This window comes from Suncus etruscus, chromosome 11 (assembly GCF_024139225.1).
Source record: "Suncus etruscus isolate mSunEtr1 chromosome 11, mSunEtr1.pri.cur, whole genome shotgun sequence".
NCBI classification, from domain to species: Eukaryota; Metazoa; Chordata; class Mammalia; order Eulipotyphla; family Soricidae; genus Suncus; species Suncus etruscus.
In genome coordinates, this window is record NC_064858.1 from 60683022 (window position 1) to 60707169 (window position 24148).

The 24148-nt window shown below is 48.2% G+C and overlaps 1 protein-coding gene across 1 annotated transcript in view; it reads left to right on the top strand.

Annotated features, from left to right (window-relative positions):
* STAB2 (stabilin 2) overlaps positions 1-23772 on the top strand; it is a 182860-nt gene extending 159088 nt beyond the window's left edge. Inside the window, 17 exon segments of the mRNA XM_049782948.1 lie at positions 541-687; positions 2373-2429; positions 4160-4286; positions 5668-5817; positions 6084-6188; positions 7546-7653; positions 9487-9680; positions 10716-10857; positions 12478-12611; positions 14811-14976; positions 15111-15217; positions 16611-16730; positions 18169-18309; positions 19849-19956; positions 20743-20871; positions 22501-22620; positions 23656-23772. Of these exon segments, the coding sequence (XP_049638905.1) occupies positions 541-687; positions 2373-2429; positions 4160-4286; positions 5668-5817; positions 6084-6188; positions 7546-7653; positions 9487-9680; positions 10716-10857; positions 12478-12611; positions 14811-14976; positions 15111-15217; positions 16611-16730; positions 18169-18309; positions 19849-19956; positions 20743-20871; positions 22501-22620; positions 23656-23670 (2070 nt within the window). The 3' untranslated portion in view covers positions 23671-23772.
* Positions 23773-24148: the final 376 nt, after the last annotated feature.

Below are 24148 nucleotides of genomic sequence, written 5' to 3' on the forward strand. Positions count from 1 at the left end.
TATCCTGAGGTGCCTGTTCTTACTCTGAGGCAATAGCACAGCATTCACTCATCCTGGAAGTATGCCCTGGCACTTTCTTAGGCTCTTGCACTTAATGGAAAAATGAGTGACCATGTGTGAAGTTGACATGTGAACACACTGGGCCCTGAGCCACTACCAGCCCTCGCTGGCTCTCCTTTCCTTTTTGGGGTACTGTTTCTTCTTTGGTATCTTCAGATATGCAGAGAGACTGAGGACTTCATCCCTTACTACCTGACCTTGGCAAGTTACTCAACCTTCTCGCCTCAGTATCCTCTCAACAAGAGTCCTAAATAGCAGTTAACTTCTAGGGTCACAAAGATCAGCATCTGTGCAGCTAAAGCATGGGGTTGTATTTGACATGCTGGTGTTTGACATTTTGTTAACATGTGATTGTGCACATATGGTCTAAGATCTTTGAATCCAGCAGATCATGGTCACATTTTGTAGCCCAGGAAGATGAAAATAGACTTCTCTCTATCTATCTCTGTCTCTCATTCTTTCTCCCCTTCCCTCCCACAGGGTGAGCTCTTCCTGAATGACCAAACCTGCAGAATTGTACAGCGAGGGATCTCATTCGACCTCGGAGTGCTCTATGGCATCAACTGTCTCCTGATCGACCCCACCCTAGGGGGCCGCTGTGACAGCTTCACCACCTTCAATGTCTCGGTCAGTCCTAATAGCTACAGGAGAAATCTATGTGGGTGGATAATGGCCCTCAGGAGCCAGAAGGGCTGGAGAGATATTACAGTGTACAGTGGGTAAGGTGCTTGCTTTATAAATCTGGTTCAATCTCCAGCATCCCATATGGCCCTGAGTCCACCAGGAGTAACTCCGAACTGCAGCACCAGGAGTAAGCCTTGAGCACTGCCAAAGTGGCGGGGCCAGGTTGGGTCCCCCGAGGCTGTTTCTCCATGAGCCCAGGATCTACCTCTCTGAAAGGGAACAGGCCCCTCATACTAAAATCTCACGTCCCCTTCCTCCCTCATTATACCCATCCTTCAATGTACACTCTCACCCTCACCATCATGGAAACAGCTGTAGGCCACTTCCATGCACCATCTATCTTCCCTTTTTCCCAAAAAGTTTTCTCGTTCATCCCACTAGCATCTTTTGGTGAATTTTCCCTATGACTTGCCATATTGAGCAGAATGTGACTGTCCAAATTGAAAATTCCCTGTGGTCCCATAGGAACCAAGCCTCCATGCATTAACAGCATTGACTATCTCCCTCCCTCCTGGCCCTGGCATATGCCTCCTAACACCCCTCCACATTCATGCATCCAATACCATTTATTGGGGTGCTAGTGGGAACTTGCCCTCTTGTTCCTATGTTCCTTTCACCCATCATAAGGTCCAATAGCTGAAACAGATGCCACTGGGGCCAGAGCAATAGCACAGTGGGTAGAGTGTTTATCTTGCACACAGCCGACCCTGTTAAATTCTTGGCATCCCATATGGTTCCCTGACACCACCAGGAGTGATTTCTGAACACAGAACCAGGAGTAACCCCTGAGCACTCCCTGGTGTGGCTCAAGAATAAAAATACAAAAATTAATGCCATTAGCCCTGAAGAGCACCTGGGGAAATAATTGCAGAGAGGTGACGAGTTCAGCAGGCGCTGTCTGTTTAGCTGACTTCTCTGCCTAGCAACATGTTGGCATCCAGTCATTAACCTGGATGGGTTGTGAATTCCCCAGAGCTGGGCAGCTGCTGGTTACAGCCATTGTGGAATGTGGGAACAGTATTATTTTCTGCCCTAAAGACTGTGGCCTTATCACAGACCCCTGCCCCATTCATCATTGTTCCTCTCCAATCCGATGAAGATCAGCAGCAGCATGTTAGAATCTCAGCCTGAGAGATCAAAGAACAAAAAAGGATGAGTGTTGTGATGGCTTTGGCAACACACACACACACACACACACACACACACTGTACTACCTACCTACTGCTCCTGCCTGGGTACCAGGGAACGCTTCACTCAACCAACCCCACTTGACAGATATTCAGTGTGTCCTGGGAGAGTTGCAGAACATTTTCTTTTATTTATTTTTGTTTGTGGGGCATACCTGAATGTGCTCAGGGCTGACTACTGTCTCTGTGTTCAATAATCACTCATGGTGGGACTCAGGGCACCATATGGGGTTCTGGGAATCAAACCCACATCACCCACATATGAAGCATTCACCACGTAGAAGCCTATCCATTACTATATCTCCAACCCTCTTGCAGAGCATCTGCTTTTGTACCTTTGATTAAAGGCAGAATTTCAAAGCATTTATTAAACCACCTTCTGTTGCTTCCTTCTGTCTCCCAACCTTCTTGATGTTTAAGTGTGTCTTTGCTTGCATTTAGGGAGACTGCGGGAGCTGTCGCAACACTCCCAGCTGCCCACGATGGAGTAAACCAAAGGTAACAACACACAATGACTGCAGAGAGACAATGACCAAGAGTGAATAGCTGTAGGTTTGCTTCGCCATCAGATACCTCTCCCCATCTTCTAACTGGTGTGACTGTGTGTAAGTGTAGGGATAGCCGGGCTGCCTCTGTCATGTTGTTCTTTTAACAACCAAACCAATAAAAAAGAAGCAGAACATTTTTAGCCAGGGAAACTGTAATCCGAGTGCCCATTTTCTAGAACCCTCCATAAAACTTTGAAGGTGGTTAAATGATAAAAGAAAGTGCTAGCTGCATTTTGTTGGCTGTTGTTCATGCCCTTGGCTCTGTGTTCACACACACACACACACACACACACACACACACACACACACTATTTTCTCATTAGGCCACTCATAGGAAATGACCACTTCTATTGACTGCAAAGTGAGCCTCAACAAGGGTGAGCAATCACTTCATGACCACACAGGTAGTAAGGTGCAAAGCTAGAGTTAGAGCACAGAGAACAATGAAAGAACCATGGTGGAGCCAGAGGGATTTGGCATTCCACAGACAAGGGCTCAAGTTCCTGTAGTCAAATCTTTAGCCACTCACATCATTCATACTTTCTTGCTTCTGTGAAGAAATGGAGCTAATGGGGCCAGAGTGATCGCACAGTGAGTAGGGCGCTTGCTTTGCATGCTGCCAACCTACTTTGCCCCCACAGGACTCCATATAGTCTCCCAAGCCAATCAATTCCCAAGAATTGATTCCTGAGTGCAGAGCCAGGAAAAACCAACCTCTGAGCACTGCCAGGTGTGACTCAAAAGCAAAACAAAATAAAAATGAATCTAACAGTAATTTTGAATGTGACTATTAGGGGGAAAAGCCAATGTTATGGCAGTTAGAAAGTCTGTTTTTAAATGTAGAGAAATAGCTTGGTGTATAGTAAAAACTCATTAAAAATTAGTATTATTTCTTCCAATGCCAAATTCCCCACTCTACTAGGCTAGCTCTAGGGCCAGGGAGGTGGTTCCTTGGCAGAGCATATGCCCTGGACATGTGAAACCCTCAGCAGCATATCTACAATCTAGCCACACAAACACTGACATCAAAATGTAACTCACATCTTCCCTACTAATGCTTTCAGAGCCTTGTCCCTGACCCTTCCATCATTCTGAATGTACTTCTCCCTCTTTCTCTCCAACTGAGTAAAAGCCCTGTTTTTGCTTTTTTGGGTTTTTGGGATTTTTTGTTTGTTTTATAAATATCTTTAAGGGGCTGGAGTGGTAGTGCAGTGGTAAGGCGTTTGCCTTGCATGCAGCTGATCCAGGATGGACACGGGTTTGATCCCTGATATCCCATCTGGTTGATCCCCCAAGCCAGGAGCGATTTCTGAATGTAGAGCCAGGAGTAGCTCCTGAGCGCCTCTGGGTGTGGTCCAAATAAAAACGAGGAAAAAAAACTTTATTTAAGCACCATGATTACAAGCATGTTTGTAGTTGGGTTTTGGCTATGTATATAAACACCCCCCAATTCACCATTGCAACGTTCCCACCACCAATGCCCTCCACCTCGCTCCTCTCCCACCCCTTGCCTGTATTCAAAACAGGCATTCCATTTCTCTCATTCTCACTGCCCCATTAATTTGCCTATCTGAGCATTCCATCCCCGCACCGATTTGGGCATTCCCCGCATACTCCACTGGGGGACAGGAAAGAGCCCAAATGCTGGGCAGAGCAGGCACTCATTCTCCCTCGCTTTAGGGGGTGAAGCGTCGGTGTCTGTACAACCTCTCGTTCAAGAGAAACTTGGAAGGCTGCCAGCATGTGTGCACCAAAGTGATCCAGGTCCCCAGGTGCTGCAGCGGCTACTTCGGGAGAGATTGTCAGGGTGAGGCGCACTTCTTACTTCCTCCGGATTGGACAATCACTTTGCAGCCTTCATAACTGACATTCTACAGGGAGCAGGGGTGGCAGAGAGAGGCGTGTGGCTCCTGAGGGCTCCCTAAGATCCAAAGGCATTGATTCTGGAAAGCTCATCCTTCTGCTGCTTACCTTTGTTTTGGGTAGAATTGAGCTACAGCTGCGCAGATATTGTAACTGGGACTCATGTCTTTGCTGCACAACAAAGCTTTGCTTTGCAGCAGAAGATTCCCACATAAGGCTAGAAATGTCACAGTCCAATTTTCACTTGAGTCTGTGGCACTGAGCAGCACCTGGACTGAAATGCATCTAATGGACTTCTCCTTTGGCACGGTATACTAACTTCTGCAGAGTCCACAATTTCCTGAGCCCCCTTAAGAAGGCATGGCACTGTGCCCCACTCTTATTTTATCTGGAAGGGGCTCCTTGTTAAGGGATTTGGGAGCTCTTCCTGAAACTGTGGCTATATGAGGTTTCTGGCTCAAGGCATGATCTCTGCCTTGCTGGGTGTCAGCACATTTGGGGTTTGGGGGAGAATAGCCACACCCAGCTGTGCTCAGGTTCTGTTCTCAGGGATCATTCCCTGCAGGCCTGAGGGACCCTTTGGATGCTAAAGATCAAACTCAGGTTGGCCAAATGCAAATTAAATACCCTACCCCGGGGCTGGAGAGATAGCATGGAGGTAAGGTGCTTGCCTCACATGCAGAAGGTCCGTGGTTCGAATCCCGGCATCCCATATGGGCCCCTGTGCCTGCCGGGTGCAATTTCTGAGCATAGAGCCAGGAGTGACCCCTAAGCGCTGCCAAGTGTAACCTGAAAACCAAAAAAGAAAAGCAAACTACCCCCATCATCATCACCATCGCTACCATCATCCTCATCATCACCACCACCACCATACAATAACACTATCACCATCATTGCCAACATCACCACTATCGACATCACCAACATCACATTATCATCACCATTATCAACTCAACATCATTACCACCATCAATCACCATAATCACCATCATTGCCATCATAGTGATCATCACTACCATCATCACTAGCAATCGCATCATCATCACCATCATCTCACCAAACACCAAAGCTCAGAACAAGCTCCTCAGTCCTGCCACAACTATGCAAATTTGCATCACCTGAAACCCCCACCCCCAATTGCTCTGCCTAGCCAGAGTCTAACAGATGCTGTAAAGTTATGTCTAATGGGCTGACAGCATGCCTAAACCTGCATGGACCCTGTGTGGCTGTGTCCCCCATGCTCTCAGCACCAAAAGCCAAGGACAGACTAGTGATACATGAATCTGGGATGATGGCTGCATACCCATGGTTCCTTCTCTTTGCAGCCTGTCCTGGAGGTCCAGATACCCCATGCAACAACAGGGGTGTCTGCCTCGATCAGTACTCGTCCACCGGAGAGTGTAAATGCAACACAGGCTTCAACGGGACCGCATGTGAGCTGTGCTGGCCAGGGAGGTTCGGGCCAGACTGTCAGCGTACGTGGCACCCACCCTGCCCCCGCCTTGCCCTGCCCTGTCCTTGCCCTGCCCTTGCCCCATCCCCACTGTGCCTCTGCTGCACTACCATTCCCACCCAACTATCTGCACCGTAAACACTGTGCCAGATCCCTCCCACCATGGCTGAGCAGGTCTTTGATTGAGGCTGGAGCTGGATGTGTGTCCTTGGCATCCAAATGCCACCCACACATAGCCTGCAGGGCCCTTGGTGGGATCCCAGCCCCTAATCCCAATCTGCTCCATAGCTTGCAGCTGTTCCAGCCACGGACAGTGTGACGAGGGCATCCTGGGCTCTGGGCAGTGCCTCTGTGAGAAGGGCTGGACTGGCCGCTTCTGTGACACTCAGGAAGGTGGGTCCTAGGTGTGACAGCTGATAGAGCATCTGCCACTGTAGTCAGAGGGGAGGGGGGATCTCTGGCGACTCCCATGTCCCAGAAGTTCTTGCCTTTGCCCCATGGGATGAACACTATGAATATGGAACTCTGGGATCCAGGAGGATTGGTAATAGAAGAAAAATGAGATGAAATGATTGTACTAATTAATTCCCATGAAAGCAGCAAGAAACGCATGAATTGCAGAAGAACCCATCTCAAGTAAGAAAACCGGAATGGGATGAATGTGGTCACACATACATACTTATACACATATAGACATACATATATCCACATGCATATGCATATACACATGTGAACACACATACATACAGACTTACACACATGCATACACCTATATGCATTGGTCCTGAAGAAGGCTCTCCCTCAAGTAAAAATTAAAGAAAATAGGATGGATAGGCATGGTTCTACACATACACACATACACACACACATACACACACACACACACACACCATTGTTGGTGTGTGTTAATGTTAGAGTTGATTAATATCAGAGCAAGCACGCAGTCTTTGGAATCTGGACTATGCCACACAGCAGCTAATTCTTAGGTGCCTGAGTCTTCTTAGCTAAGCCTCCCTCCCTGAGCCTTCCAGGCCTGGCATAGTACCTTCTCCAGAGGAAGAACTAATGTGGGAGAGAGCTGAAAGGCTGGTGAATGTGCACACTTAGAATCAGGATCCCTGGACCAGCAATGGAGAGACAACAGGGAGACAAGTTCAAAGACCCACTCATAGGACAAGGACTGAGGCAGCCAGTGGGTAGCAATGTCCTTTCATCTGCCCAGTCAAGAATGTTGAATTAAACTCTTCCTATGAGTCTAGACTCCACCCTCCCCCTTAAATTCAGTTCCTCTTCCTCGCCCACCCCTTCTCCCAATCTCCCTACCAGTTGGTCCCTCACCCCATCCAATTCCCCAAGACTTCAGTCTTCATGCTCACTGCCTCCCTCCTCCAAAGGAACCATCTTGGTTTGCAACGCCCCCGCCAGACCCTCATCAAATTCATCTCTGCTATGCTGAGGTGTCAAGATCACATAGACCCTGGGGCTCACTGATCCCCAGCAAAGCCAACAACAAAAAAGCTTCATGGGTTCATGAAAGGTCATCTGGCCCTTCAAGGTCAGCTGTCTGCACTTTAATCTAAAAAGCATAATCAAGATCAGCTAAAGGAGAATCTCAGAATCTCAGCTTTTCAGGCTGGGTGGAACTCAATCAGATCACTCTGTATCTTGCTGTCCAGGGGCACTTTAAAACCCAGAGACAGGCCAGAGATTCTCTGCCTCTGCAAAGAACTGGTTCCCTCTTTCCTTGCAGTTCTGCCCCCCGTGTGCATGCCTCCATGCTCTGCTCATGCCACCTGTAAGGACAACAACACGTGCGAGTGTGACCTGAACTATGAAGGGGATGGAGTAACGTGCACAGGTGGGTGCCCTGAGCCTACGGGAAGTGGCAGCAGAGACAGGTGCAGAGCAGGGCCTGGGTCACTTTAGTAGTCTGACTCTAGCCCATCTCCATCCCTGTGACTAGATTCTAAAATAAATTATGGTTTCAAAATTGCTCTATGCACCATTATGCACTTAATTGCATTGTGTGTCTCAACACTAACAAGTATGGGGCTGGAGAGACAGCATGGTGGTAGGACGTTTGCCTTGCATGCAGAAGGACAGTGGTTTGAATCCCGAGATCCCGTATGGTCCCCCGAGCCTGCCAGGAGCGATTTCTGAGCTAGAGCCAGGAGTAACCCCTGAGCGCTGCCGGGTGTGACCCCAAAAAAAAAACAAAAATAAATAAAAATAAAAAATAAACCACTAACAAGTAATCTGGTATCACTTCCCAAAAATTTGGAAAATGTTAAGAGCAACAAGATTTGTGGTGATTTGATAGGCTGAAGCACAAGCTTTGCCCACCAGAGCCCCAGGTTTGATGACTTGAATCAGAATCTAAAGAACTACCAGTACTGATCCTGGAGCCCTTGTTGGGATAGCCCCTCAAACACCACTAGATGTGACCCCAGAAGCAAAAGTATAAAAATAAAATAAAAATGTTGAATAAATAAAAACAAAAATTAGGGGACACAGTGAAAAAGGTGTTTGTCTTGCATACGGCTGACCTGGGTTCAATTCCTGGCATTCCAAATGGTCCAGGAGTAACCCCTGAGCACCACCAGTATGGCCCAATAACAACAACAGCAACAACAATTAGACCCACAACCACTCACCATCACTGAGATCCAGTGATGAAATAAGACCATGTAACACTAAAGATGTGGATTTAGCCTTCTATGCAGTCTGGATGGTGGGATTCAGGGGCAACTGGGGCCCAGACTCCTGTCTTGTTGCTCTGCCAAAATATGCATGGACTATTATGTGATCCTCATTTTCTCACCCCAGTGAGCACAAAAGAAAATGGGAAAGGAATCAACCTTCCTTCCCTTTAAGGACACACCCTTAAAACTATTTTGCCCCTTCCCCTCCCATTAGCTGGCACATCATCATCCAGTACGCTTAGCTGCCAGGGATTCGGGGAAATAGTTTTTTGGTTTGGGCAACAAGGAGCCCAGCTAAAAATCTATTTAAAAGGAAAAAAAGTTAGCGATAGGCAATGAAAGGAGAAAACTGCCTATGGCAGATTATAATTATTCACTAATTCCCGAGTAAACATTCTCCTTTTTAAACACATCTTATTATTCCCTTACCATTGGGTTTACAAGATGATTGAACTCTCCAAGTACAGCCAACTCCTATCCATTAGTATTAATCTCATGCTTCCCCTCCATCAAAAGGACTTCCTCAGTGAATGGTATCCATAAGGATGATGCTGCCTTTAGAAAAAGTGCTATCGGGCCCGGAGAGATAGCACAGCGGCGTTTGCCTTGCAAACAGCCGACCCAGGACCAAAGGTGGTTGGTTCGAATCCCGGTGTCCCATATGGTCCCCCGTGCCTGCCAGGAGCCATTTCTGAGCAGACAGCCAGGAGTAACCCCTGAGCACTGCCGGGTGTGACCCAAAAACCAAAAAAAAAGAAAAAAGAAAAAGTGCTATCTTGCTATACCTGTGGGATTGTCTTATTTTTCTTTGTATGTTTCTCTTTTGTTTGTGGGTCTACACCAGACAGTGTTCATGGTTTCCTCCTGGCAAAGGACAGTCTATAGGGCTCAGGGAAGGGCAGGCGGGATAGAGGGATGCCCAGTGACCTTGTGTCACAGCCCATTCCCCATGATGGTGGCTGATGCATTCTCTCTTCCTGCACTTGCAGTGGTGGATTTCTGCTCTCAGGACAATGGTGGCTGTGCCAAGGTTGCCACATGCTCCCAGAAGGATACCCAGGTCTTCTGCAGATGTCCCAAGGGTTACAGGGGGGATGGCCACAGCTGCAAGGAGATCGACAACTGTGCAGATGGCCTCAATGGCGGCTGTCATGAGCATGCCACCTGCACAATAACTGGCCCGGTGAGTCTCCACACAGGCTGTCCCATTTGCCCCTGCAGAACCCACATGAGAAATGGAAGAGACCCACCCACATTGAGTAACTTGTCCAGTTCCCGGGAATGAGCCAACGTGAAACTCTGCATAGGGACCCGCATTCTATGGGTCTTGGGAGAGGGCCATAGGGAGCAGGGGAATAGGATGAAAAGGTTATGGGAACTTCATCTACCTCACTTGCCAACTCTTCTATAAATCTAAAGTGTTGCCAAACTAATATCCATCCAAATTTAAAAAGAAACTAAGAAATCACAGGCACAGGGATGAATAATAACACAGCAGGTAGGATGCTTGCCTTCTACAAGGCTGACTGGGGTTGATCCCAGTACCCTATATGGTCCCCAAGCCCCATTAGAAGTGATCCCTAAGCACAGAACCAAGAGCTCTTCTGGGTGTATTACCCCAAAATATAAAAGACCCATAGGAGCAGCTCAGGTGGGGGTATTCCTCGCTACAGGAGAGGATGGGGATATAGTGCCAAGGAGAATGAATATAGGGAAGTTAGAGTCACTGCACTTGGATTTGTGTGCTTTGTATCCTGGGGCTAACTGCTCCATTTCTCTGAGCTTTGCTTCCACGTGAATTTGCTCTATGTGCAAACTCTGTAAGGGGATGGTGGAGATAAAAAGAACTTATTCACTGACTCCTCACTGAGGCCACCTGGTCCCACCAGGATGCACAGACGCACAGAGCCAAGGGCCATGCTCAGCATAGGCATTCATTCTCCACTCCTGGTGTGGGTTCTGGGAGTCATGGAGAATGCAAGTCAGATCCCTATGATAGAAAGAACTGGGTGGAGGTTCTGCTTCCTTTATGGAGGCCAGAGAGGGTGTCTGATGGTGCCACATGGCAAGCTTGACCTTTCATTGTGGACTCGTCATGGTGGCCGGTGACCCTCCATCTCTCTGATAGTCTCTCCATTCCCCCCTCCTCACAGAGCCTTTGGGGCTTCTGGGCTCCTGAATAAGGCACATGACCTGTCCTCATCCACCATCCCTACAGGGCAAGCACAAGTGCAAATGCAAACCTCACTATGTGGGTGATGGGCTGGACTGTGAGCCAGAGCAGCTGCCAGTGGATCGCTGCCTGCAGGACCATGGGCAGTGCCACATGAATGCAAACTGTGCTGATCTCCACTTTCAGGGTGAGTAAAGCTCAGGGTGGGCCAAGGGACCAGGGTCTCTAGGCTTGGGGGAGGGACTTAAAAGAGAAGACAAACAGATAGGGCTACTGGGCACCAACAGTCAGGCACTAGCAGTCTGATGGAGCCTGCGGTCTTGGCAGTGAGATGCAGTGAGTCTTGGCAGTGAGATGCTTCTTCATTTCTGAGCCCTTTCATACTAGAGTACTTCAGTACCAGATGGCCCCCTAATATGGATTTACCTGATCCCTGACTTCCCCAGCAAGCCATGCACCACTGGATGAGGAATCCAGTTCAGGAGCAGAGTTGAGGGTTCAGAAGAACAGAGAGGTAGTGCTTGCCACAGTCAGAAGAAATTTTGCTTTGTACTTAGGAGTTATCCCATTGGTGCTTAAGGGGACCACAAGGTACCGGGCCCTGAGCCCAGACCTCTTACATGCAAAGCATGAGCTTGTTTGGCCCTTGAGCTTTCTCTCCAGCCCTAGAAATTATTCATTCCTTTTTGTTATTGTTGTTTTGTTTTGTTTTGGGGCTACACCCGGCAGCAATCAGGAGTTACTCCTAGCGCTGCACTTAAATATCACTGATGGCAGGCTCTTGGGACCATATGGGTTGCTGGGGATTAAATTCAGGTCTGCCCCGGGTCATTGGCATGCAAGGCAAATGCCCTACCACTGTGCTATCACCCCGGCCCAGAAATTATTCCTTTTTAACTATCAGGAGGGTCATCGTGTTGCAAAAGAAATGTTCTAGCATTTGGGGGGGTGGTGGTCACAGCTATAGTGAAATGGCAAGGCACTTGCTTTGCAAACAGCCAACCCAGGTTCAATCCCTAGCATCCCATATGTTTCCTCAGAGTCATGCCAGGAGTGATCTCTGAGAACTACTGAGTGTGGTACCCTCCACCCCCCAAAAAAGGGGCAAATAAAAAAGTCTAGGGGTAGAGAATCAATAAAGAAGTTAAAGAACTTACCTTGTATGTGGCCAACCTTAATTCAATTTCTCCACTACCATGGTTTCACATACACTGCCAGAAGTGACCCTTGAGCACAATGCTGGAAGTAAGTTCTGAGTACCACTGGGTGTTGCTCCAAAACAAAAAGTCTAAAGCCTACATGTTCAGGATACCACATTTATAATATACATGACACATGAACAGATAAAAGGATGCAGAGTATGAGATCAACACAAAATCAAAATTCCAGAAAATAAAGTAAAATTGATGGAAGAAAGTATGCCAAAACACCTGCCATAGAATTCTAATTTCCAAAGAGGAAGGTAATAGATAATTTTGTTTATTGTTCAACCTGGCTCAGAATTCTACAATGAACCTGTACTATTTTCATAGTTACAAAAGCAAGCCAATGTTGTGTGTTTGTTTTGTTTTGGGGCCACACACAGAGATGCTCAGGGTTTACTCCTGACTCTGAGCTCAGAGAGCACTCCTGGTGGGCTCAGGGGAACATATGGAATGTTGGGGACTGAGCCTGGGTTGGACATGTGCAAGGTAAACACCCTACAATATTGAAAATCAATATTGTAAAAAGTGCTTCTCCCAGTTATAAGAAGGGACTTCCCCATCATCTTGGACAGAGCCAACAGTTTCTTCCCTTCTCCCTCCAGACACCACGGTGGGTGTGTTCCACCTGCGTGCCCCCAGCGGCCAGTACAAGTTGACCTTCGACAAAGCCAAGGAGGCTTGTGTGGAAGAAGCTGCTACCCTGGCCACCTACAACCAGCTCTCCTATGCCCAGAAGGTAGGTCCCATGCACCCCGTAGTCTGCAGGGGAGGAAGTGGTTTCTGAACCTGAGGAAGACTCAGGTCCAGTCCCCAAGAATGGGAGTGCACTGACCTTCTGAAGCTGTCACAAATCATCTGTTGTCAGACCCTCTGTAGACATAATCATCCACACAAAGAGAGTCCTGGAGGGGAAATCCATTCATTCCCCTTGTGTGAATGGGGAAGCCAAGGCTCTGAAAAATAAGTAAAGTGTCCAGTTCACCCAGCATGAATGTAAGCCAGACTTCAAAAATCTGGTCTTGGGCCCTGAGAGATAGCACAGCTGTGTTTGCCTTGCAAGCAGCCGATCCAGAAACTAAGGTGGTTGGTTCGAATCCTGGTGTCCCATATGGTCCCCCATGCCTGCCAGGAGCTATTTCTGAGCAGACAGCCAGAAGTAATCCCTCAGCACCGCCAGGTGTGGCCCAAAAACCAAATAAATAAATAAATAAATAAATAAATAAATAAATAAATAAATAAATAAAGTAAAATAAAATCTGGTCTCCACTGTGGTAATCAGTGGCCAAGGCCAAGAACCAAACGGGTTGAGTGATACAGGAAGAGCTCTATCGCTACAATGAGTTCCCTGCATAAGGCACCCTGCAGAGCTGTGTCCCTCTGTGGCAGGGAAGGCTGAGAAGGGAATTGGCCTGGTCCTTCATGCTCCTAGCCCAGGTGGAGCTTTGACACCCTGGGCTTCTAAAAGCAGTCACCCACAAGGGTGTAAGCACTTGGGGCACCTGCTGGCATGTGCTCACTGGAGTCCAGAGCTCAGTGCCACCAGTATGATTTAGAGCCTTTCTTCTACCTCCAGACCAAGTCTCTCCCCCTTTCTTCAAACCTGATGCTTCTTTGATGTAGCAAAGCCTTTGATGCCTGGATTCAGCACCTTGGACAGTTTGGATTTCCACTTACCGGTCATCTGGGCCTTGGAGAGAAGCTATTGACGCCTCTGTCAAACCAGTCTGTTGGTCTAAGGATGAAGGTGTTAGGGTATAGTGACTGGCACCCAGTAGGAATGCAGTAATTAAGGTTACTCGCTCCAGAGGGCACTTCCAGGGTTGGACTCAAATCCCTGTTCCTAGTGGCTCCCTGACTATGAGCAAGTTACCTAACTCCTCTTTACCTCAAATTCTCAGTGACATGATTGGGTTTTTATTTTAAGCTGCTACTTCATGGAGTTGATGTGAGAGTAAACAATGTGAACACATGTGAAGCCCTTGTGACAAAGCCTGCTTTATAAAAATTTGTAATGATGATGATGGATAAGATAAAATGATTATTATGATGTTTCCATAAGGATGGTAATGATGGTGGTAGTGACACTAATAGATGGTGGGGATAATGAGATGATTTAGTAATAATGATGTTAATGGTGATATAGTGGTGAGGATTTTAGGGTTTTGGTTTTCGTTTGGTTTTGGGATCATACCCAGCGGTGCTCAGGGGTTATGTCTGGCTCTGTGCTCAGAAATTACTTTTACCAGGCTCAGGGGAATGATAGCAGGGTGTGTCAGGGGTTGAACCTGAGTCAGCCACTTACAAGACAAACACTCTCCCCACTGTCCTATTGCTCTGGCCCAGATGGTGGTGATGATTTTTAAAATGATAATGGTGATGAAGAATGATTATGAGATGATTAACATGATAATTTAGTATTGATGGAGATGGTGATATCATAATACTGATGATTGTGCTAATGATGGTCTTAGTGAGGAATGATTATTGTCATAATTTGATGATGGGTAATGGTAGGGTTATATCATTCATGATGGTAGTCATGAGAAAGATAACAGTGGTGGTGGTGAAGGTGACTATAATACAGTATTCTGATGATTTGATGATGGTGCAAATAATGAACATAATGTTCAAGTAGAGTTCTCTCCATCCATATGCAGAAGAATTTGCACCTAATGATAAATGCACTTCCTCAGGAGTGACTAGAAAAGGGAGAAAGACTCGGGCACCAACAAGAAGATGCATCTATTCTCATCTGCCCAATGACCCAACTAACAAAATCTAATGAGTCTTCCTCAGATTCTAGACACAGGAATCCATTGAAGAGATAAGTCCTATGCCCAGTTCCATAGAATTGATCAGGGAATCAATCATCAATGAAGGACACCATAACCAATGTAACTTTGCCACTGACATAGTTCCATCTGTGTCCCCACAGGCCAACTACCATGTGTGCTCAGCAGGCTGGCTAGAAAATGGGCGGGTGGCCTACCCCACAGCCTATGCCTCTAAGAACTGCGGCTCTGGTGTGGTTGGGATAGTGGACTACGGAACAAGAAACAATAAGAGTGAGATGTGGGATGTCTACTGCTTCCGGATGAAAGGTAACTAACACCAGCACATCCCATCCCTGCCAGTGTTTCAGATGAACAGTTCCTAGTGTGGCCAATCTCCAAATGGGGGTAAGGAAAGGGACCAGGCCTAGCCTCCAAGATCTTGAACCCTGTATGCCTTCCAGAAGTGAACTGCACCTGCAAAGAGGGCTATGTGGGCGATGGCTTCTCGTGCAGTGGGAATCTGCTGCAGGTCCTGATGTCTCTCCCCTCGCTCACAAACTTCCTGAAGGTAAGACTCTGGATTCTTAGTTCCACCACAGGGATGTATGGGATTACAGAGAGGAGCCCCTGAAAGAGGACCCAGAGTCACCACCAAAGGGAAGCATGTGACAAGAACCTCAATCTGGAGCTTGGGGTTTTCACTTCCTTTCTTTGTTTACATTCCTCTCTGGACCTCAGTCTCTTCACCTGTAAAATGCACTTGGCACTAGCTTGACCTCATGTAGTTATTGTGGCCACTGACCCAGTTAGTACTTGCACAGTACTCAGACCTCAGCTGACCCAGGGGAAATGTCGTGTTGGTTGTAGCTGGGAATAGCATAGTTTTTGTCATCTCGAGAAGCATCCAACTTGCTTCTCTATCTTGTAGTGGGCATATAGTAGCTGCACAAGAAACAGTAGAAGAAAAAATTACTCATGCACCTTTATGAGGTTGCTTTTGTTATTGTTCATGTTTCATAAATAAGGAGGCAGAAGCTTAGCAAGATCAAATGTGTGGAATAGCAGGGGCAGGGACTAAGTACTGGGCTCAGAGGATCCTTAGCCCAGGGATTCCTAAATAAGTCTTCATCCATAGGCCCAAGGTTCCCATACAACTGGTCTAAAAATCTATGTTTCTATCAACAGACTAATGACAAATACCCTAACCTCTGTCTTCTGTGTGTGAACTTTGCATAAAGTCAAAGCAATGAGGACCACTGGCTATCAGGTTTTCAGCAAAGTAACTTGCTTCTCTGGACTTCAGTAGAAATGTCTGTAGTGAGGCAAAGTTGAGCCAGGCAATGCAGTTTCTCAGCATCCACCCTTTGGTTCAGAACATTTATCCATTGCTCGCTATATGTCTGCACAATGTTAGGGGACCCAACAAACAGAATTGGCAAGGAAAGCACTTAGCACTTGGAGGTGCTTTATACTGGACAGGGAGAGAAGGCCGGAGCAGGGACCAGGAAGGAATGAGTTGGGGGGGGGGGAGGCACACACCCCAGGGTTCTCATTTTGAGCAAACATATGAGTGCATCCAGTCTGAATTGAGCAGAGACAGTCAGCCATGCATGTGTGAAGGAAGAATGTTCTGGACAGACAGAACAAGCAAGCACTGAGTTAAAGACAATAAAACAACAAGTCTGAAGAGCATTGAAGAAGCTGATATAGTTCATGTAAAGTGGACTCAAGAGGGACCAGCAGGACTTGGGACCCAGGAGCAGTGAGCCCGGGGGCAGCCACTTGCAGGTTTGGGCTCAAGGATGATCTGTATGGTTTCATGTTGTGAATAGTCTGTTACATGGCTAGGGCTTAGGAACATGGGATATGCTGAGAGTAAGTCCAAGGGGTCGTGGGTAGACAAAGACAGGCACAGTAACCAGCACCCCACCCATCACTGATCCTTTCTTCCTTCTCCCCAGGAAGTGCTGGCCTATTCCAATAGCTCATCCAGGGGCCAGGCCTTTCTCAAGCACCTTGCCAACCTGTCCATCCAGGGCACCCTCTTTGTGCCACAGAATGATGGGCTCAGGGGAAATGAGGTGAGTAGGGATCCCTGACATCTGGACTTTCAAAAACACTTCTAGATGGGGCCAGATTGATAGCACAGCAAGGAAGATATTTGCTTTGTATGTGGCTAACCCAGGTTTGATCCTCAGCCCCAAGTCCACCAGGAGTAATTTCTGAGTGCAGAGCCAGGAGTAAGCCATGATTATCACCAGGTATGGCCTCAAAAAAAAAAAAAATCTTCTATGCAGTTCTCTAGCACTGCATATCTAAGTGGCTACACATTTGTGAAGCTCACAGAGCCACAGATGAGCTGGCAGCACAGTGGGAGAGATTGGATATGAGAGAATACAGGTCAGCTCTGAGGCCCAGCTCTGGCCACCTAGGCCAGGCATGTTCATGGCAAAGGCAAGAAGAGAGGATAACAAGTAGAGTCCTGACAACCCCTACCAAGCCTTTGCACCTACTAAGTACCTACTAGCCCCATTTGCTAACAGGCTATGGACCCTGTCACATGGCTAGAGTCAAAGTGAGTATGGGAGGCACTTAGGCTCGTGTGGCAAAGGAGATGAAGATCCAAGACCACTTAGGTCTCTGTCTGCCAGAGTCGCCTTCCCTGTGGCCTGGTGGAAGGAGGCCTGGCAGTATTTCTCCAGCCTATTCTGGGGTTACTCACCTCCAGCTCTTGAAACCCCAGGCCTAGACACATGAGAGGGCTGCATGGAGCTGTTCCTCTGCCCACTCATGACACTCTTTGCTCTAGAGATACACAGGGCTTTAGGCACTTGCCTTGATTGCAACAACCCTGATTCAATCCCCAGCACCCCAAGAAAACTGCCAGGAGTAAGCTCTGAGCACAGCTGAGTTTGGCCATAAAACCCAACACCTCCCACCAAAACTACTCACTCTTCCCAAACCATGGGACTGTTAGTACCTACAGATGACTTTTAATCTCTCACCTGACTGGGGGCAGGCTCTGGAAGAAACCATAGAGACTAAAAGCCTCTCAAAAGCCTGAGACAAACCTGGTATGTCCTGGTCTCAGAGGCAAGTAAGCCAAAGCCATGAGAAGTGGGTTTGTTTTTTCTGAGTTCCCCTTAATAGGAAAAGATGGGGCTGGAGAGGCCAGAGCCATATCACAGCAGGTAGGACACTTGCACACAGCCAGCAGGTTCTATTATTCCTGGCATCTTATATAGTCCCTTGAGTACTTTCAGGAATGATCTCTGAGCACAGAGCCAGGAGTAAACCCAGAGAACCACTGGGTATGGCCTCAAAATCAAGAGAATAAGGAGGAAAAGGAGAAATTATAGTAATAGTAAGAATGGGCCATGGCTCACTGGGAGGACACCTGCCTTGTAAAGGTGAGGCTTTGATCCTGGATCTACAGAAAGAGAAATAGAGGCAGAGAAAGGCAGGCCAGAGACTGACCAGCCCCCACAGTCCTTTCTTGTTTTTGTCTTTTGTTCTCAGACGCTGTCAGGACGGGACATAGAGCACCACCTCACCAATGTCAAGGTCTTCTTCTACGATGACCTGGTCAACGGCACTACACTGAGGACCCAACTTGGCAGCCAGTTGCATATCACATACAGCCAGGACCAGCAGCAACAGGTGCAAAATCCACCAGGGATCACCGGGAGAGGTGGGGAGAGCACCTGGCATGCGGCAGGGGCTTGAGAGGGTAAATGACCACGAGACTCAGACTCCAACCTGAAGGGGGTCATGCCAGCCCCCACATATTGAAACCAGCCTTGGGTGGGCACCCCAGAAGCTGGTGTGGAGGAGAGTAGCAATGCCATAACAAAGTCTCCCTCCTTTCTTGGATCTATTGATTCATCAACTCTGGGCTCCACCTGGTGTGTCTTTCCTGCCATTTGCTGGACTGAGGTCATCTAACCCGCCAGAAGGGGAGGCTGGTGATGCGATGGTAACAGCACAAAAGTAGATGAGGACCGGGGTGCCAGTGAGGCAGCCAATGTGGTAATGATGATGGTGCAGTTGCTATAGACACAGATGGTGTTAATTACTTGAGTATAAAGATGGAGAGTGATATTAGAATGGTGCTAATAGGGACTTTGACAACTGAGATCAAAGGCAGAGGCTCTAGGTGATGAAGCCATAGTAAGGTGCTTGCTTTGCATGTAGCCAACCCAAGTCCAATTCCTGGCACCCTACATCATACCTCCAAGTCTTTCCAGGAGTAATTCTTAGTGCAGAGCCAGGAGTAAGTGCTGAGCATCATGGTGTGTGAATCTCCTCTCCCTTCCCCCCCCAAAAAAAACAACACACCTGGAGGCTTTTGTGGGGACTCAGGAACCAAAGGTTTGTGAGATGCAGGAATGGAACCTAAAGCATGGTGAAAGGGTCGAAAATATGATTTTTATTTCATATTCTAATATAGGCCCTTCCCTGCTATGCTCCCAATGCTGGGTCACTCTTGAGCATGCTCGTAGGAGGGGGCTGGGTGCTGATGGTTTGGTTCAGGGAAACTTATCATGGGTACTCATGACTGCTCAAGTGCTTGAGGGCCAAATGATGTCAGGAGTGGAACTCTGGGCCTTTCACAGATAAGCTCTTCCCGAAGCAGCCTCTCAACTGGAAGTGTCCTTTTCCCCTGAGAACTGGCTTCTTGTGCACCACTTGCCATTCAGCTTTTCCTGTTGGATGTTTCCCAGGGGCTGGCACCAGCTGGCAGATACCCTATAAACTAGCAAGGGTCAAGGGCAGGTAAAAATCTCTATGGAGCTGGGAGAGAACTTAAAGGGCTGGAACACAAGCTCTGCATGCAGGAGGTCCAGACCCAGTCCCAGCACCTCAGGGTCCCTCCAACACTGCTGGGAGTGAGCACTGAGCCAGGGAGAACTAGAAACTTCCTTTTCCACAGTTTGGGGTGAGGTTCAGAGCTGGGGGATGGACTTGGCCCTCACTAGCTGGGGGGGGGGGGGGACAGGGTCAGGAACTAGAGGGATCAGGAACCAATCATGTTTCACCGGACAGGGCACTTTGCTCTCTCAAGACCCCCTTCTGCTCTGAACTCACCTTGTTGGTCAAAAGAAACTCATGTTTGAAGCTGTGCAAAAATGGCTCTGGGGAAGCACTCCCATGTGGGGAGGAGTGGGCGCCTTCAATGGGCCACTCTTTCTTTCCCAGGACACTCTGTTTGTGGATGGAAGAGCCATTCTGCAGAGGGACCTCGTTGCCTCCAATGGGATCATTCACGTCATTTCTGGCCCCTTAAAAGCACCCACGGTTCCAATGGTGAGTAAGGGCCTGCTCCAATATCCACTCCCAAGCTCCTCTTCAAAGATGCCCTGTGGGCTGACGAACCAGGTCATGAGGTGCTGGGTCAGGGCCCCCTAACCCCACACTACTCAGGGCTTTAGCAGCACAGTTCTATCACTGCTGGTATTTACTAAGTAGAAGCTGGGAAGCTCATGGACTGCCCCATCTCTGGGTCAGCTTCTCCACAGCCTTAGCTGGGCAACCCATGGCATGTCCCACATCAGTTCTGTGCTTCATTTGTTTAACCTGCTTAAGGGGGGCAATAATGACTCCAGCTCTTACTTCCTGGGAGGGTGGAGAGGTCACTAAGGTCTAGCATTTTATCAGAGCACCACCAGATTAGCACTGGACAGTGGAGTGAGGATTCTAAGTGGATCCTAAAAGTAGAAGGAGCAGTATTCCAACTAACAAAATGCATGGGGTGCAAGGTTACAGTTTCAAATCTGGGCAACAGTGTACAAGTACATGACCATATGTGCCTTGGTCCCCATCACCTAAAAATGAGAATATAACCATTGCCCCCATTGGAACCACTAACAGGCTAAACACATCAGGGATAGAACACAGGGAGGTGACGATGATAATGATGGGGGTTGTCGGTCTGGAGTCAGAGGCCTCAAGCATGTTCTCCAGGTCACTTTACCTTTATCCCAACCGACTGCTAGATGCTGAGGAAGGGTGCTGTGAATAGGGGAAGGTGCAGTAAGCACCTCTCTTTGGGGCCATCACCAAATTCACCTTGGCCACTCTCTGTCTGTGCAGCATGCAGGGCACACCGGCCTGGGCATGGGCATATTCTTCGCCATCCTCCTTGTCATCGGTGCCATTGCCTTAGCTACATATTCTTACTTCCGGTTCAAATGGAGAACCATTGGCTTCCAACACTTTGAGGTGAGAAGGGGTCGGGGAATAATGCCAGGAACTGGCTCCGAATGAGACCGTAGGGACTGAGACCCCATAAACACACACACATACACACACACAGAAAGTGCCTGTACTCACACTCTGCCTGGGAGGCTGTCCCCAGACCCACCAGAGCCCCCTGGCATCCCAGCAAGAATGGCCCATCACTTGGTTATAGCAGATAACCTGCCTCTCATCAGCCCTGGGTATGGCTCCAAATCTCACTCTCAGAACCAACTCCAGCACTATGGTTCCAGTGACCCAGCTCACCAGCGGGCTGGCCACTAAGGGAGAGTCCAAGTCAGAATTGCATCTCCCAGTGAGAAGGACTGAGAAAGGTGTGTGAGAGCCTGTGTATCGGGTGCTTACAGGTGGGTGTGGAAACACGAAGGCAGGTTACTCCTGGCTCTGCACTCAGAAATTGCTCCTGGCAGGCTCAGGGACCATATGGGATGCTGGAATCAAACCCAGGTCTCCCAGGATCAGCCACATGCAAGGCAAACTCCCTACTGCTGTGCACTATCTTTCCGGCCCCCTGAATACATATTCTATGCATGAATCAAAGTTCAGAAGAAAAAGCCTTTCCTTTCTGGAAGATCAGAAGCAGAGTTTTCTGAAGGCAGGAGGCAAGTGGGTAAAGGGGGTCATGGACGACAATGGTGGAATTGGATTCTATGCTCATCCTCATGCTCAGCATGAAGCAACCCAGACAGGCTGATATAAACAACCACACACTTCAAACCCAGTAACAGTGCTCCAAACCCATGTCAGCTCAAATTAAAATGCTCTCACCACAAGAAAAAAAAAATAATTCTTGAAAAAACATGGGTTTTTTTTTGTTTTTGGTTTTTGGTTTTTGGTCCACACCCTGTGACGCTCAGGGGTTACTCCTGGCTATGTGCTCAGAAGCCGCTCCTGGCCTGGGGGACCATATGGGATGCCGGGGGATCGAACCGCAGTCTGTCCTAAGCTAGTGCTGGCAAGGCAGACACCTTACCTGTAGCACTACCGCACCTGTTTTTGTTTTTAATATCAGTATTATCTCATATAAAGTATTAAATAGGGGGCCAGAGAGATAGTACAGCATAAAGAGATCTTGCATGCAGCCAATCCGGTTTCAATCCCGGCACCCCATATGGTCTCCCGAGTTCTGCCAGGAATGATCCCTGGGCTCAGAATCAGAAGTAAGCCCTGAGCACCACTGGGTGTGAACCAAAAAGAAAAAGAAAAAAATGTACTGAATGAAAATAAGATCCGTAGCAATATATTTGAAATTGGTGATTTTTTGTTTTTAAAAGGCTGTAGGTAGGTAGGAATGTAAACAAACATAAAACAGCTGGCAAGAAAGAGGTGAGGGCGGGAGGAAGAAAGAAAAAATTAACACACTGACTTGGGCACAGTACTACTGTGGCTGACATGTGGCTGTGACTTAGTTCACATAAATTGCAGTCTATAGTCATGTTACAGGAAAGAAAGAAAGAAAGAGACTGAGAGAGGGGCTGGGTGATTGGGGGAAAGGCAGAGCTGGGTGTGACTCACTTCCCACTAAGGCTAAGCCCTTCCCAATCCCCCCTTGGGAACCACCTGGTTGAAACCCTGGGGCTTGTTCCTGAGCAGTCAGAAGAGGACATTGATGTCTCAGCTCTGGGCAAGCAGCAGGATCCCAAGAACATCACCAACCCCATGTATGAGAGTGTGACCTCGGCCCCCCCAGAGCCTTCCTATGACCCCTTTATGGTGAGTTGACACCCCTGTGGGACCAGGTTCATATGGAGTGTGGGGAATGATGGTGTCATTCCGCATACATCATGTGAAAGCTTCCCAGCCAAGGAGGCTCACTCAGAGGAGGGATTGCATGCTGGGGGCTCACTCAGAGGAGGGATTGCATGCTGGGGTCCATGCCAATGGGGGCCAGAAGGCAGTTCCAGGGGCCCTTTGAAGTTCCAGTGGGTGCCTCCAACCAGAGGCAGAATAGAACCAAGGGTGCCCACCATGTGTCAGCTCACAAGAAGGACTCTGGGCTGAACAGTACAGACACAGATGCAGCAGCAGATTCAAGAGACAACAGTAGGTGATCACCAAGATGCCCCTTTTTGTTCACCTCCCCTCCTCTAGTATCAAGATTCTCCCAGAATCCTACAGCTGCTCAAACTTTGAGAGCTAAATTCCCAGGTTTCTCTAGAGATGCACATTCTCTGACCACTTATTCCCAGTTTCTGCCCCACACAAGAGGACATTCTTTATTTGTCATTCTCCTTCAGACTCAACATCAAGTCCTCAGTTCTATCCACAAGGCAGCAAATCACACTGACTCCATCTTTGCTCACCTTCATAACTTTGTAGGTGATATTTTGGAGGGGTGGGAATGTGGGGATCCCAAGCAATGCTCAGGGAGCCCCAGAGCCATTCCCGGCCATAGTGGACCAGATAGGCCCAATGGAGCAATGCTCAGAGATAGGGGCCATTAGGGTTATCTTGGGAGTGCTTCAGTGGTCCATATAGAGCCAGGAATCCAACTTGAGACCTTATGCATGCAAGGCAAGCACTCCAGCCCTTTGAGTGCTCTCCCAGCCCCTGTAGACACTTCATTGTTAGTTTGGGGTTTGGGCTGTTGCTTCTGTTTAAATTACATATCTTACATGAAGATGTCATAATTGCAAACTAACATCTCAGATCAACAGTTCAAGCCCTTCTCAACCCTGACAAGTCAAGGCAGCAGGTTGGAATTGGGAGGGGTCCTGTACAGTCTCTCACCATCCTCTCTTCTTCCAGGACTCAGATGAATAGCACCTGGACAGCACTGATTCCCCTGGGGGCACTGTGAGCCCCTCAGGCCACCTACTTCACCTCCAAAATGTTCCAAGCGTAAATCTTCAGCACCCAGACAGGAGGCACCTGGGAACCATACCTCATCTCTCTGGCTAGTCTGGAGAGGGGTCTTGTTTTGGGGGTGTCCCTAGGAATTGCACATCCTATGTGAATGTGTCTGTGTGTCCCCTCCTGCCACACCAGCTGTGACCTTGCCTGTTTTCCTGCCTGCCAGCTCCTACTGTAGCAATCTCCTCCTGTCCCCTTTCTCTCTTCAGCCCCAGGTCTGACCCAGGATATGGGCTCAATAAACATAGAGTAGAAACCTTGTCCACAGATCATGAGAGTCTGTTTGGGAAAACAATAATCAGTCCAACATGGAAGAAGGTCAAAGCTGCTCTCTGGGGCTACCAGAAATTGTCCAATGAACCAGGGTCACGTCTGCAAAATCCTTCGG